Source organism: Sphaerodactylus townsendi, linkage group LG02 (assembly GCF_021028975.2).
Source record: "Sphaerodactylus townsendi isolate TG3544 linkage group LG02, MPM_Stown_v2.3, whole genome shotgun sequence".
In the NCBI taxonomy this organism is placed as follows: domain Eukaryota; kingdom Metazoa; phylum Chordata; class Lepidosauria; order Squamata; family Sphaerodactylidae; genus Sphaerodactylus; species Sphaerodactylus townsendi.
In genome coordinates this window covers 82901388-82915400 of record NC_059426.1, presented here as the reverse complement: position 1 = coordinate 82915400, position 14013 = coordinate 82901388, and the positions used below count along the sequence as shown (strand labels likewise).

At 42.3% G+C, this 14013-nt stretch overlaps 1 protein-coding gene across 3 annotated transcripts in view; it reads left to right on the top strand.

Moving 5' to 3' along the window:
- CARS1 (cysteinyl-tRNA synthetase 1) overlaps nt 1-14013 on the top strand; it is a 47331-nt gene that overhangs the window by 29573 nt on the left and 3745 nt on the right. For all 3 annotated transcript variants that reach the window (XM_048485404.1, XM_048485403.1, XM_048485402.1), the window contains 8 exons: nt 1483-1612; nt 1851-1954; nt 4509-4606; nt 7003-7192; nt 7917-7988; nt 9760-9841; nt 13223-13303; nt 13611-13678. In XM_048485404.1, coding sequence (XP_048341361.1) covers nt 1483-1612; nt 1851-1954; nt 4509-4606; nt 7003-7192; nt 7917-7988; nt 9760-9841; nt 13223-13303; nt 13611-13678 — 825 coding nt within the window. The remainder of the gene's footprint in view (nt 1-1482; nt 1613-1850; nt 1955-4508; nt 4607-7002; nt 7193-7916; nt 7989-9759; nt 9842-13222; nt 13304-13610; nt 13679-14013) is intronic.

Here is a 14013-nt window from a genome sequence, read left to right as displayed (position 1 = left end):
CAAACTGACTCATGGCTTGCAAACCTGTTTTTATGCAATGTTTTCTGATCCTTGTATACTCGCAGGTCATAAGCTTTGGCTTGTGAGTCTGAGCACCATACTGTGATATCTGAATTAAGTAACTGTAGATCAGCATTTGCGTAGTAAGAGCATAAGGTTAAAATAATTTAAGAGTTTCAACTGCATTTAGAAAATTGCTGATTTCAAAAAATCATTTAGTTATTAGTTATATTCTATCTAAAGGAGTCTATGGCCTCCCAAGCATTCATAGTCACATGGCAGATTTAAGTAGCCATGTAGACTTAATATGTTCCGTTAATCTTTTGGAAATGCTCAGTTGTAGTGGCAAAAATGTCCCAAAGTGAATGTCAGGATGTTATACCTCCTCCTTTTCCAATCTTGCAGTGAGATCAAGAGTGGACTTCCAGTTCTCATACTTATTCTCACATAGTATATGCACTGTGGATGAAATCTTTTGAGTATGTTTTGGGGCTTACCAGTGTATTACAGTGTATTACAGTCTACCAGCCTTATATGGAGGATTTAATTAATGTCAGCAGTTTTTCCTCTGTTTGGCTTATCATTTTTTTCTGGACTCGGTATTGGTCTCCACTTATTCCTCTGTGCATGCAGTGTTGCTTCCCCTTCAGAAGGGCATAACAGAGTGCTTATTTGCAAGAGAAGGGGAAAGGACAGGTTTTTTTGTTCACGTTGGAACTCCTTTTTTGTGTGTAATTGCTGAACTGGACTGGCTGTGTTAAATTGGGTCTATTAATCATGATGATGGAATCTTGGAATTGGTTGAAACCTGTATCAATGTGATCCAACTATATTTACTTGACCCACATTACTAGTTTCTAGTCTCTAACCACAGAGATTAAGAAAAGTGTGGAGCACGTGAAGGTGCCACAAAAGGAGCTGAAGAGTATCTTAAAAAGTTAACCCTGTGCGCTAAATGGCCTATGGAGATGAAACCCCATACAATACTGATTCCTTTTCTCTCTTACCCTCCCAATCCTGAGGAAAGGAATATGGCAGCAAGATTAATGCGGCCCATTCTAAAGCTGACAAGGATGGGCAAATATCAAAGGAACCTCCATTGCCCAGCAGGCATGGCCACACCTTTGAGGTACAGATGACTAGGTTAGGGAAGGCTGAGTACCCACATGGACTGACTGGGAGGTTCCATGGTTGCTCAGATACTTTGTACCTTTTCTTTTTTAGTGGTGAGTGAAGTAGTCTGTCAGTTTTAATCCAGAAAGGGGGGGGGGACCCGTGTTCGGTATCCAGAGTGTGGGAAGTGCTGATTTGGAGATACACTATCCCAACAGTGATAGAGTATCAGGACCTTGAGAGTCTTGTTTCTCTGATCGAAACTGAAATAATTTAGGGGTGGAGAAGATCATTGGTTTATTTGTCTTATTTCATGCCAGCGCAATCTGAGTGTTTGTGGTGAAACTATCTTTGTTATATATATTGTAGGCATACTTTGAAAATGATAACTGGGTCCGCTATTTCCTTCACACGGGGCATTTAACAATTGCTGGTTGTAAAATGTCCAAATCCTTAAAAAACTTCATCACTATCAAAGATGCACTGAAGAAGCATACAGGTAAGGTTTGTAAAGTATACACCTTTTTCAGTGTGTTGAAAAGATTTCTTTTGTTGTTGAGAAAATGGAGGAGATGAAAGGATGTCATTAACTTAATTAGTTGTTTTACTTGTGTATGTTTTCTGGCAAAAGTGGGTCATTGAGTTTTTTCCTTTCTTTTGTAATGGCATTTATGGTTTCTAAAGCAGTTGTATATTATGCTGCATTTTCCCACTTTTTAATTTTTGCATACCAACAGCTCGGCAATTACGGCTGGCTTTTCTCATGCATTCTTGGAAAGATACATTGGACTATTCAAACAACACTATGGAATCTGCTATTCAGTATGAAAAATTCATGAATGTAAGTTAGCTTCCTCTTTTCATGGTTTTATTCCAATCATATATTGGCACCAAATGTTGAACAGCACCAGATGCTTTCTTCTTTTAGTGTTATAAGAAATTAAGGCCCCTAATAATATATTCAGTTTCTTATATCACCTAAAGACTTCATGTTAGAACATTTGTGTTTTCAGAGCAAATCTTAGGATCTCATTCTGCCAACGCCTGTGGGTTCCTTCAGTGCAAGGCAGTTTGCTCTGCCTCAAGATGCATTTTACGTTAGTGGAAGATGGCAGTGAACCAGAGGAAGACACAGGCATCAGCAAAATCAGATGAGTTGAATTCAGTCAACTAGGGCCTAGTTGTGGAGAGCACGATAATTTGGACATTCACATCTGTGGCGGAACGTGCTTGCTTTGTCTGGCAGGCCCTATTCCATTCCCAAGCCTCTCCCATGGGTTGCCAACTTTTCCTGGGGAGGGCTAGCTTTCTCTCTGGGTAAACCACTGCCCCACCTGACCATTTGAGGAACTGCCCGCTGTGGAAGATCAGTATTCCCCAACTTCCTTTCCAACCGTGAGGCTTTGCCTCAGTTTCCCTTGGTTCCCCTCTCTTGGGTTCCACAGGGCAGATCGGAGGTCCCGGAGGAAAAGCAGATCGCCAGCTGCCAGCCTTCCTCCCCCCCTCCTATTTAGATAGCGCATCCTAGATGGTGGGGCATTCGTGGTACAGAAAACTGTTCTCTACATCTATGGTTTAAAAGTATTTATTACAAGTAAAATGACTACAAGTATATTTTAGCACTGCACTAGATTGAGCAAGGGTTTCCAAAGCAAAGGGGATATAAACCCAAAACCTCTGTCCCTCCCTAAACATACCCTAGAAGTTGTTGAAAATAGGCCATTAAAACTTAGAAGGCTGCAATTCTCAAAGAGTTCTCATTACCTGGCAGGCTGAGTGAGCTCCCTGGATGAGCACATGGTTCAAAAATGGCTGCTGTCTGCACAGCCCGGGCAAGAGGTCTGTTCCCTTCTGTGACCCGGCAGAAAGACAAAGAGAAGAAGAGACCTTGCCCCGCTCTTCCCACAGTTTTATCAGTTCCCAGACCCCACCATCTTTTGACCTGGTCAGGCTGGGTCAAGATATTTTTCCCCCTAGGTCAAGTAGCTCTTCCTGATGTCCCTCTGGCATTGTCTAAGTCCTCCAAATCTGAGCTACCTGATGGGAGAAAGGGGGGGGGGGAAACAGGGAAGGAGCCATTTCTCCACAACATCAAATATCTGGATTCTGCAGTAGTTGAACATTTAGATGCTGTAGTAGCTGACTCAGTGATGCAAATAAGGTCATATTCCTCAGCCCCTCTCTCTTTAGCCCCCTCCCCAAGTGGCTTTTCTTTCTTCTCACTTTTCTGTAAAGGAGATGTCCAGTAACAGAGGTACCTGAAAATAATACATTGACTTTTGGGGCTCAAAACACTAGTGTTTAGTGTCCTGAATTGTGGATTTGTTTTATTGTGGGCAACAGTGACTCAATTTAACAATTCTCAAGAAAGAAAGGAAAGAGAAAAACAGTAACACAAGAAGGAGTTAGTGGGTTATAAACATTTAGAAGTATTTAAACTAAAGCTGCATGTAGACAGGCATTAGAAAGAGATTCCGTGCACTGGGAATATGCTCATGCTAATTCTCATGTGAGAATAGTTTATGAATTAATTCTTACAGTCATTGACTGAGCACGCCCTGCGCCCCTGCCACAGCATCGCCTGACCCTGCCCCACCCCGAAACGCCCCCGCCATGCCCCCTCGGTGGCCCAGCCACGCCTCTGCTGCTACTCCGCTTGGGGCGTCACCCCCCCAACCCGTGGATGCTACGCCACTGCATGGTGGTGCAGCAGCACTCACCCTCTTCCTGTTCCTCACACACATGTGCTGCTACCTCCCTGCCCTCCTCATCTTTTAGTGCAGCAGTGAGGCACCAAGAGAAGGAACATGAAGGTCTACCCTGTCCTGCCCCTTCAAGAGGAGGCTCCCACAGTTGCCTGTTGGAGCTGGGGTTGGGGACCTCCTGGCTGCTGTTTGCCACATCTGACCTGAATGTTGTTGACAGATGATGAGGGGTCACAGGGCTCGTTTGTGCCACAGACCACACTTAATGTATCATCTTTACGCCAGATGCAGTTCAGACCAAATTAATTCATTAACTGGAGGAAGTTTAATAAAATACTCCTTTGTTTTCTTAAAAAGCCACCCCTTCAGGTTATTCTTCCAGCTTGACTGTGTAGATCAGAAAATATATATCTGCCTGCCTGTGTGACGTCATTCTCAAAAAAATTTTGAGGCTTGCAAAAAGGCCTTCAGTCTGGCCAAGTGAAAGAAATCAGTAGCTTTTTTGTTACTGTTTCATATTGTGCTATCCTAAGTCACAGCCCAGACAAAGGCTGCTTGATAGCAGGTAATAGAAAACCTGGCAGATGCTAGGTAGGTTCTGTTCTCTGAGTCTCTGGTGTGTGTGTTGAAATCGGTAGCTGGGCTGTATGCTTTGCAACAGATTGTGGGCTCTTTCCCGCCCCCTTTTAGGAGTTCTTTTTAAATGTGAAGGACATTCTTCGAGCTCCTGCTGACGTGACAGGCCAATTTGAAAAATGGGATAACCAGGAAATAGAGCTGAATAAAAGGTGAGTGACAGACTGGTTGTCTTTTTTCCTTTTCCTTTCTTCATGAATTGCTATTTGTATATTCATGTAATGCATCCCATTTTTATAACTGGCATTTTCTTTCGGTGCAAAGAGGGTCCTGATTATTTTTTTTTCTTTTGGATCGTAATTACTCACTAATTCCCAAAGCAATTTGGTGTATGTCTTTCTTTCTCACCACTTTTGCTTCTTGCCACCACTTGGCATGGATTCACTGACTTCACTCACCTCATGCTCTGTACTTTCTGTTGCACTTTGATTATTACAAAACTTGTGACCTGCCTTTCTTCCCAACAGAAAACCCAAAGCAGTTAATTGTCAATGAAAACTTTAAACAACTTTAAATTCAAACACTAAATTCCATGCACACAATCCATAAAACAGGAAAACACTGTCTCAGTGGAAGACTAAATAAATCAGTATAATCTGAATAAGCAAGATTGCCACACCCTTCTTAATTGAATTTCAGCTTCCAGATCCTGGACTGGATTCAAACTTGTCAGTTCCCCCTTCTCCTGCTGACCCCTACTGGGTCCTGCATTATCCCTGAGGGTTTTTTAAATCCCAAGAGAAGAGTTTGGGAAGTGAAGTAGGCTGCAATGGGCAGGCAGAGGTAGAAAATTTTGATTCTGTGAGTGGTGCTCTATTCCTGTCTTGCACTTGGCAGGAGATTTTTTTTTTTGCTACTGCTTTGCTACAAGAACAGTAGCAAGGGGGCCTTGCTCATTTCATGGGGAAAGATCCTGAGAGCCAGCTTCCTCTTTCTTCCAAGAAGTATTCTGCTATGCCCGTCAGGGGCTGCAGAAGGAAGCAGCCTGACCCCAGTCAGCTCCAAGTATCAACATGCATAATTGACAAGCTGCTCTCAAAATTACTGCCAGAGGGCAACAGGAGTTGGTGGAATCTTTAGGAGAACACGAAACATTGCTTCTTGAGCCTGTCTTTGCTGCCTCAAGAGCCAGAAACATGCTTTATAAAAATAAATGAAAGCACAAATTATTAAGATACTAAATCCTGCACTCACCAAATATGGGCACATGCATCAAGAGGCAATCTGTGAACCTCTCATAATTGATGGGATAGTTGTTGATTTCACTGGGGTCATCAGGATACCATGGTTTGTGGATGGCATCTTGTGATTATGACATTTTCAACAAACATGTTCTGCAATTCAGTTGTAGGAGCAGGGGTGTCACACTCATGGGTGTGATCAAGACAGTGTAAATAAATATAATGAAAATATGCTGCAAAATACATTTAAATATTTTTAGCTTTCTGAACCATCATTGTCAGCTGCCTGGTTCATTTATGTAAGGTGACTCTGTTCTCTTCTTATCTCTGATGTTTTTTCTTCTTTTCCCTTTTCACCTCCATAGCTATTCTGTTTGACACCTGCTTAATTCCTCCATAATGTCCCTATCTTTTTCCATTCTATTACTTGTTTCGGAAACTTTACCCACTCTGCACATGAAATGAATTGCCAGAATTGAAACCTGTGGTCCTTGGGCTGGATCATCCTTCACTGATGGAAGGCACTTCCATTTGCAGAAGGGGTACTTCTTTCCTGATTTTCCTCCTTGTTGTTCTGGACCCCTGAAGCATTGTCTCAGGGAACTCAGCAGCACCATTGGGTAGAAGGAAGATCCTGCTTTACAGCCCTTGTAATTTAATGGAGTCACTTAAGAAATAATACTTTTTGTGCAAATAAGGAGTACAGGTTGGAACAAGTAAGGTTCTGCCACTAGACTGTTCTGTTTCACGGGAGAGAAAAGGCTATATGTATATATAGGAGAGAGAATATATATATATTCTGTCCCTTTCATTAAAAATTATTGTGGACAAGAAAAGTGCGTAGGGGATTTATAGAGTTGCTGCAGAGAGCTCTATTGAAGGCACTGCATTCTTTTATTTCTGGCTGTAGTGGAAGGAAGGAATCATAGAAACTTAACAGTTTCATTGGCTAAAAATGCAAACAAGATTTGTCGGTGTGTGTGTTTGCAATTCATATATCTCCTATATAATTGATTTGTTCCTAAGTCAAGCTTTGCAGTTGAAGTAAAAAAAAAACCCCTATAATCAACAGTACTCTGTAGTGTGCTGGGGAGGAGAAGAGATTTCAACATCTGCCTAATAGGACCTAGTCCTCTATATTAAGTATTCTGTCATCTAATCAGAGGTTTATTGTTTTCTGAAGTTTGAGAATCCAGGATGGGCTTTTCTTTATTGCTGTCACTTTGTTTTGATAAAAGCTAGAGAAAAAATAAACTTGAGTTGCTTATGGCTTTCCTTTATTTACAGAATCCAGGGATCTTTGACTCAAGTGGGTTAGGCCTGAGACAAAAGATAAATGTTTTGTCTTTTTTCCTCCCTCTAATTAGTTTTTTTGACAAGAAGGCAGCAGTCAATGCAGCACTGTGTGACAACATTGATACACGCACAGTCTTGGAAGAAATGCGATCCCTGGTCAGCCAGTGTAATTCCTATATTGCTGCAAAGAAGAGTGCCAGACAGATGACAAACAGAATGCTTCTGGGAAATATAAGCATATATTTGACACAGATGTTCAAGGTACAATACGATTTCGGGTGAAAGCTTTGGAAGAGTTTTTAATGTTGTTTTTGATTAATATTAATATTTTTTATAACCCACCCACCCCCGGCACACTTTTTCATTGTTTCAGACTGTTAGAACTCTTTCAGTTGGAATGAAATTGCGGTGCTTTGTATAGAAGGATGATGTTTTGTTCTAAAGGTTCGGTTGTTTTCTTGAAATGGATAAGGGTTTTCTGGATCATTGACCAATACCATTTGAAAAGTTAAAAATGCCATAGTAGCCTCTTGTTCCAATATTTCATGACTTGAACAACACCAACTCTTTCTAGCAATCCTCATCGTCTACTTCTAGTGGTAGTTCTAGTCCAATGCAACCTGGAAAATAGCTTCCTATCCCATAAATGTCAGTAAAGGTTCCATTTGGTCCAGATTTCCTTCACGTGATAAACACATCTGTACAATATCTCCAAATTCTGTACGTGGGAGTTGCATGATTCAATAATGAAACTGCAAATTTCAGCTCTTTTAGTGGAAGAAAGTTTGTAAACAACATAGGGAATCAAAAGATCAATTCAGACTTCACTGATAATGCATGGGTGAATCTCTCTAGCTCTGTTTTTTTAAAAAAATAATTTCCTTGGAATCCTACTAAATGGCCACACCCTCTTTAAGACTGATTTAGGAAAGATTTGTCAACATCTGCTTTGAAAAAAAATTTGCATTCTATTTCTCTTGGATAGATCTTTGGTGCTATAGAAGGTGATGAGGCAAATATTGGCTTCCCGGTTGGAGGAAATGGCCAAACCTTCAATGTAAGTAGGGGGGGTGGGGGTGTACTGTGATCATTTCAGTGTTGTTTCTGGGTGCTATAAAATGTGTGCTACAAAAAATGTAGACATAAAACCAGATATTGTGTCTTCAGGTCATCACAATTGTGTGAATTTTGTTTGAATGGGACAGGTTAAAGCCAGTGTGGTATAGTGGTTAAGAGCAGGTGGATTCTAATCTGGAGAACCGGGTTTGATTCCCCACTCCTCCACCTGAGTGGCAGAGGCTTATCTGGTGAACCAGATGTGTTTCCCCATTCCTACATTCCTGCTGGGTGATCTTGGGCTAGTAACAGTTCTTCGAAACTCTCTCAGCCCCACCTACCTCACAAGGTTTCTGTTGTGGGAAGAGGAAGGGAAAGGAGCTTGTAATCCACCTTGAGTCTCCTTACAGGAGAGAGATGTGGGGTATAAATCCAAATTCCTTCTCCTCCTCCTCCTCTTCTTCTTCTTGATGCTATTTTACACAGTAGTATCATTATAGGGGAAGTGGTTTAAATGATTTTATGCTACTGAGGTCCTTTCCGCACAGCGGAAAGGGCACCTCTCCACCGGCAGAAATTATGCCAGTGGAGGGGAGGGGGCTGTTCGCACGGGAGCATGCGAGCAGCCCCCGCAGAGGCCGGTGCAAAAGAGGCGGCTCCGCATGGAGCCGCCTCTTCCTCGTCTCTCCCCCCCCCCCCACTTGTCCTCCAGCGTCAGTCTGGAGGGCTGCAGGGGCAGCGTGGGCGGGTCTCAGCAGCCCTCCAGACTGACGCTGGAGGACAAGGTGAGTGGGGGGGGATGGGAAAGCGGTGTCTGCACAGTGCTGTTCACACTGCGCCAACGTGATGGCGACGCTTTCCAAAAACCTCCCTCAGGAAGGGAGGTGCAAAGTGGCGCCTTCGCACCACTTGGGGCCACACATGATGGCACTGCTGCGTTGCAGCAGCGGCCCCTGTGCGAACAGCACCCCAGGGACCAGTGTTTTTCCGTCCTTGGGCCGCTGTTTTTGGCCCCATGCGGAAAGGGCCTGAATTTTTACTTGCTAAAATACACACTTCATGCATGTTCCCAATACAAAATATCTGCATGTATACATAGAGCTTTAACCTACCATTCCACTTAGCTAAGTGCAAGGTACATCCAGGTGATGCAACAGGTTCCTCTGCTGACAGGTTGTACTTTGTGCCAGCCAATGCCCTACCCTTAGCTAAGATGTCAGCACACAGTCTGGTTACCCTTCAAGGTATCCCATTTTCTCTGTCATATCTATTGGGAGCTGATTGTGAAACCTTCTTGTTTGAGATCAAGGGAGAATTACATGGTGCACATCAGTATTATAAGATCAATTTTTGCCAAAGAGCAGGGAGAGTAAGACCATAGATGAAATATTAAATAAATGATGGTACCCTGCACTCCCTGCAGTTTCAGACCTGCTGGACTTCCCATCTACTGTCTTACAGCTTTTTGAAGTCTGCGCTGACAACTATGCTAGAAGAGCCATATAGGGATAGACTTCTAGGCTTGGATTCAACAGAGGATTTCTATAAAGTGGTGTGGGAAGGGGTTCCAATTCCTCCCTTCTGCTACATACCTCCAAGTGCCTCAGTTGGGTGGCAGTGGGAGGAGAAGGGGAGGAAAGTGCAGTCCATAGACTGCCCTTCTGTGCACAGAAATCACTGGTGAATCCAAGCCTGTGAAGGAAAAAGGCTAAAAAAGTTGTGAGAAAAATGGTTGGACTCTCAGCTGACTGCCAAAATGTTCTGTTCTGCAGCTTGAATCTACAGTGATGCCATATCTACAGATTTTGTCTGAATTCAGAGAAGGTGTACGACAAATTGCCAGAGACAAGAAAGGTAAGTTTAAATATCTTACAAATAGAGGTTGACCAAAATGTGCAGACTTCTTACAAAACAAAATGCCTTATTTGTACTCTTCTTTGCCTTTCCCTCACATATATCATTTGCTTATTAACTCATTCATAACACCCACACCCACATACTTCATGGATCTTGCAATCAACAGCCTGGGGGGATTCAGAAGACTGCATAGAGCATTATACTTGCTTTATGCTCTAATCCAGAACCATCTTGTTTGTGAGTAGGTTTCTGGGTTTCATAAAGGCCCCAATACTTCAGCAGGATATGATTTTGGATTTCTTTGCTGATGTATATTGGAAGTCACTTTCTCTTTATAGTTGCTGGAATTGGTGTGTTTGCTCCAAATTTAACATAGATTTACTTTGAAAGTCGGCCTTTTTTTAGTTATAACTTTCTGGGTCACAAGAACACTCAATACTATTCTGTTGTGGTATACCTACAATATTTTTTTCTTTTTGAAAGCTGTGATTTTCTTCTTCTTACTGCATAGTAGGAATTGTACTGCAGTGGGTCAGATAGTTCTGTATTTCCTCACCACTGGTTGTACTTATTAATGAAGAGAAAGAGCAGATACTTATGTTGGTGCATGTGGTTCTATCCTGTGCAAAGCTGTGTGTATTCTTGACTGAGGGGTCAGTGTAACCGAACAAAGGCCCCTAACATGTTTTTACCTTTTGTGAAACTCTAAGTGAGGGAGTAATTTCTGTCTCTTGTTGCCTGTAGGCATTGTTCAGCCTCATTATTCCCATTCAGGAAACTTTTCCCCCCCAGTGGAATTAGAGTGAGTTATAACAAAGTGTTCATTCAGAAATTGTTAACCAAGCTGTATTGCTTTCTACCAGAAGGGCCTTAATTGTGGGATATTAAAATGCTATACAAGCAAAAGTTCTTTTCTGCATTGTACAAGATGAGTAGATACTGGAAACCCTGAGAATAGCATTGGTCATTTTTAACAGGGTATTTGTTTACTTTTTGAATGGTCTAGTGAGAACATGCTGTAAAAGAAAAGTACAAGAAATGTTTAATAACAGTACAGTGGAAAAAATTTTTCAAGATGAAACCTTTTCAAGAAATGTCAGTAGGTTTTTCAGCTACATCCTTTGAGATAAAGTTCACATCATGAAGCCTCTGAGTACTTGGCTGTAATTGCTGAGGGAGCTACACTGATTTCATTTTCAATGCCTATTGTAAAACCTCTACCACAGAATTGAAAGAGAACTGACTGGTCTGTCCAATGCTCTTCTTTCCTCTCTTTTCTGTGCTTTTTGTACTCCTCTCTTGCACACTTTGCCCTTCCAGAGATGGAGAATCTGTTTCCAAATCTCAGGAACTCCTTGTTTAGCATTTTGTTAAAGTATGAAAATAATCTTAGCTCTTATCAAATCTATTTTTAATAAGAGATCTATGTGCTGTCTTCACACTTTTATCATTATTCTGCATTGTCGGTATGTTAATGTTTTTTGCATTGGAATGGATCTTCTGGCCTAGAGCACAACCATCCCGTGCTCCTCCTATTTGCTGTCTATGTGTGTGGCTAACCACACAGTTAGCCAACTATGATGCCAAGTACACTTTCAGAGTCTTAGTACTATGAATCCTGACCTCTTCCTCCTCCTCCTTCTTTTTAAACCGCACTTCTCTCAATCAAATGCAATGATTGGTTGCAGGCATGTGATTTTTCAGATCCATATTGATGGTATCTTGCTGTTGTTGCTTTGGCCATCTGTGTGGCCGCTGACCAGTAACCTCAACGTGATAGGCAATGCTGACCCTCTTCCCTAGAAGGGTCCTCGGCTGCTTGCCAGAACTTGTCCTTGGCTGCTTGCCAGAACTTGGCTGTGTGGCCACAGGGCCTGTTCCAGTGATCCCTCAGAAGCAGTCTTGGCTTAAGATTGGAGGCATGCTCCTTGGACCTCCGGTTATTATCATTGCTGAGATAATGTATGTTTGCTTCTCAGCCCTTCAATTTGTATTAGCTAATTTCTCCTAAAAAGTGACTTTCAGAAATCTGAACTATCTGCTTCATAAAACAGTCCTGAGCTGATTGGAAAGGGTGGTTTATAAATCTCAAAATTAAATAAAATAAACGTTGACTATAATTGAAACTCTTTTTCCACATGCACAAAGAATTACATGCACGTGGACTGGCTTTTAAAAATCTATTTTAGCACATTGCCCACACTTTTTGTGTGTTTCATCGCTAACAGACTTGTGCAAGAAATGCCAACAATTCGTAGATCAGAAGTATCCAGCCAGCCAGTGGGAAGAGTGGAGCTGCTGTTCTGAAACAGATACAAAAAAGCTTGGCTTTTCACATGAATCTGGCACATGACCTTCTCTGGATTGTTGCCACTGTTACTGAAAGCTTCTGCCTGGTGTCTCTCTGGCAGCATTCAGCTGACATACAAGCAGTTCTGAAGCAGTGTATGGGGTGGCAGAATTAACGCTTCAGGAGGTGTCAGATAATAGTCTTCTTCCATAATAGGGGGGTTGCACACAAATTTCTTATTTTCTTCTGCTGCTTGCTTTGCAAGTAGTAAGTATTTATAATACAACATACATCGTTGCAGAGTAATGACAGAGAATACTTTTATTGCAAAGTATGTCCAGATTTTTCCCTTTTTTTCTTGCAAATCCTTTTCTGGTGGTGGTAGTGGTGTGGGTGGTGGTTGTTTTTTTAAAGGCCAGGTTCTGAACTTTGATTTAACACATCAGCCTTTATACTGGGGATGATTATGGGCCACAGTCAGACATGGTGCTAGAAGGATTTTAAACCCATATTAAATCACCATGGACAGGTTAGCATCTCCAGATGTGCAGAGGGAAGCAGGCTAAAGGCCAAGTCATGCAGTAATTTTTCAGGGACTGATCCACTCCTACGCATATTTACCTTCAAGGATGTTTCTCTGAAATCAAGATGATTTATATCCAAGTATGTTTGCCTAGGATTGTGCTGCTGCAGGTGTATGCATATAATCCCTGGTGTCTCAAGTTGAAGGGTCCCCCTAGTTGGGATGGATGACCCAAGAAGACTGCTGTTGGTCAGCGAAGGTAGTATTAGACTATGATCCAGTATAAGGCAATTCCACACTTCCTTACTTTCCCATTTCTGCTCATATCTAGTGACAGTCTGCAAGTTCTTTGACCATAAGCTATTTATATAGTATATATGTAGAATAAAATGCTAAACTGGATGTCTTTTTCTCCTCATGGCATTCTCTTTTTAAAATGACATATTAATGTTAAAATGTGAGATAGCTATCAGAGATCTGAATTAAACTGGGAAAAGATGGTTTCCTATAAAATGTCCAGTAAAACTGATGCTAGCCTTCCTCCCCCCCGCCCTTTGTAATGTAGTGTCTGAAGTTCTGCAGCTTTGTGATTCTCTTCGGGATGATGTCCTTGTCGAGCATGGAGTTCGTTTTGAAGATCACGAAGGTAATGAAACTACTAATTTCATACTTGACCAAGTGAAGTTGGAAGACATAGGAGCCAGGTGATAGAGATTTGGCTAAGGCAAGTCAGTAACTGAATTGTTCTTCCATGGCAAGCAAGCTATGTATTCACAATACAGAAGCTCCATCATAAAGGAAGTGCAGAGATCTGAAACCCAATCTGGGCAGCACTGTCCAGATTATCAAGAACAGGACCATGTATTTCCAACGTAATATTTTTGTTAATGTATATCATACAAATAAAAGAACAGTGACATTTCTAGTCTTTTTTTTTTGCTGTGATTCCTTAGGTCTCCCAACTGTGGTCAAGCTAGTGGACAGAGACACGTTGCTGAAAGAAAGAGAAGAAAAGAAAAAGGTTTACAGTATATGTTTTTTCCCTTCATTCAAGATGTCCCTCCCGGCCTCCCGGCCAGCTTCTGCTCTGGGGAGAGCAACAGCTGGCCTCTAGGGACGTGTGGGGGGGGTGCTCTGCCCCCCCTGCAGCCGGGCTTCTCCCCTCCCCAGAGTCTGGGGAGAGCAGTAGCCAAGGCAGCCTCCCTGGACATGCTTTTAAAAGCACGGAGGCTAGGGGTAGGGCTCAGGGGCGGGGAGGGGCAGCCCCCCCACTCCCTGCAGCTGGGCTTTTGCCCTCCCCAGAGCCTGGGGAGAGCAGAAGCCGAGCCAGCCTCCAGGGAAGTGCTTTTTAAAAAA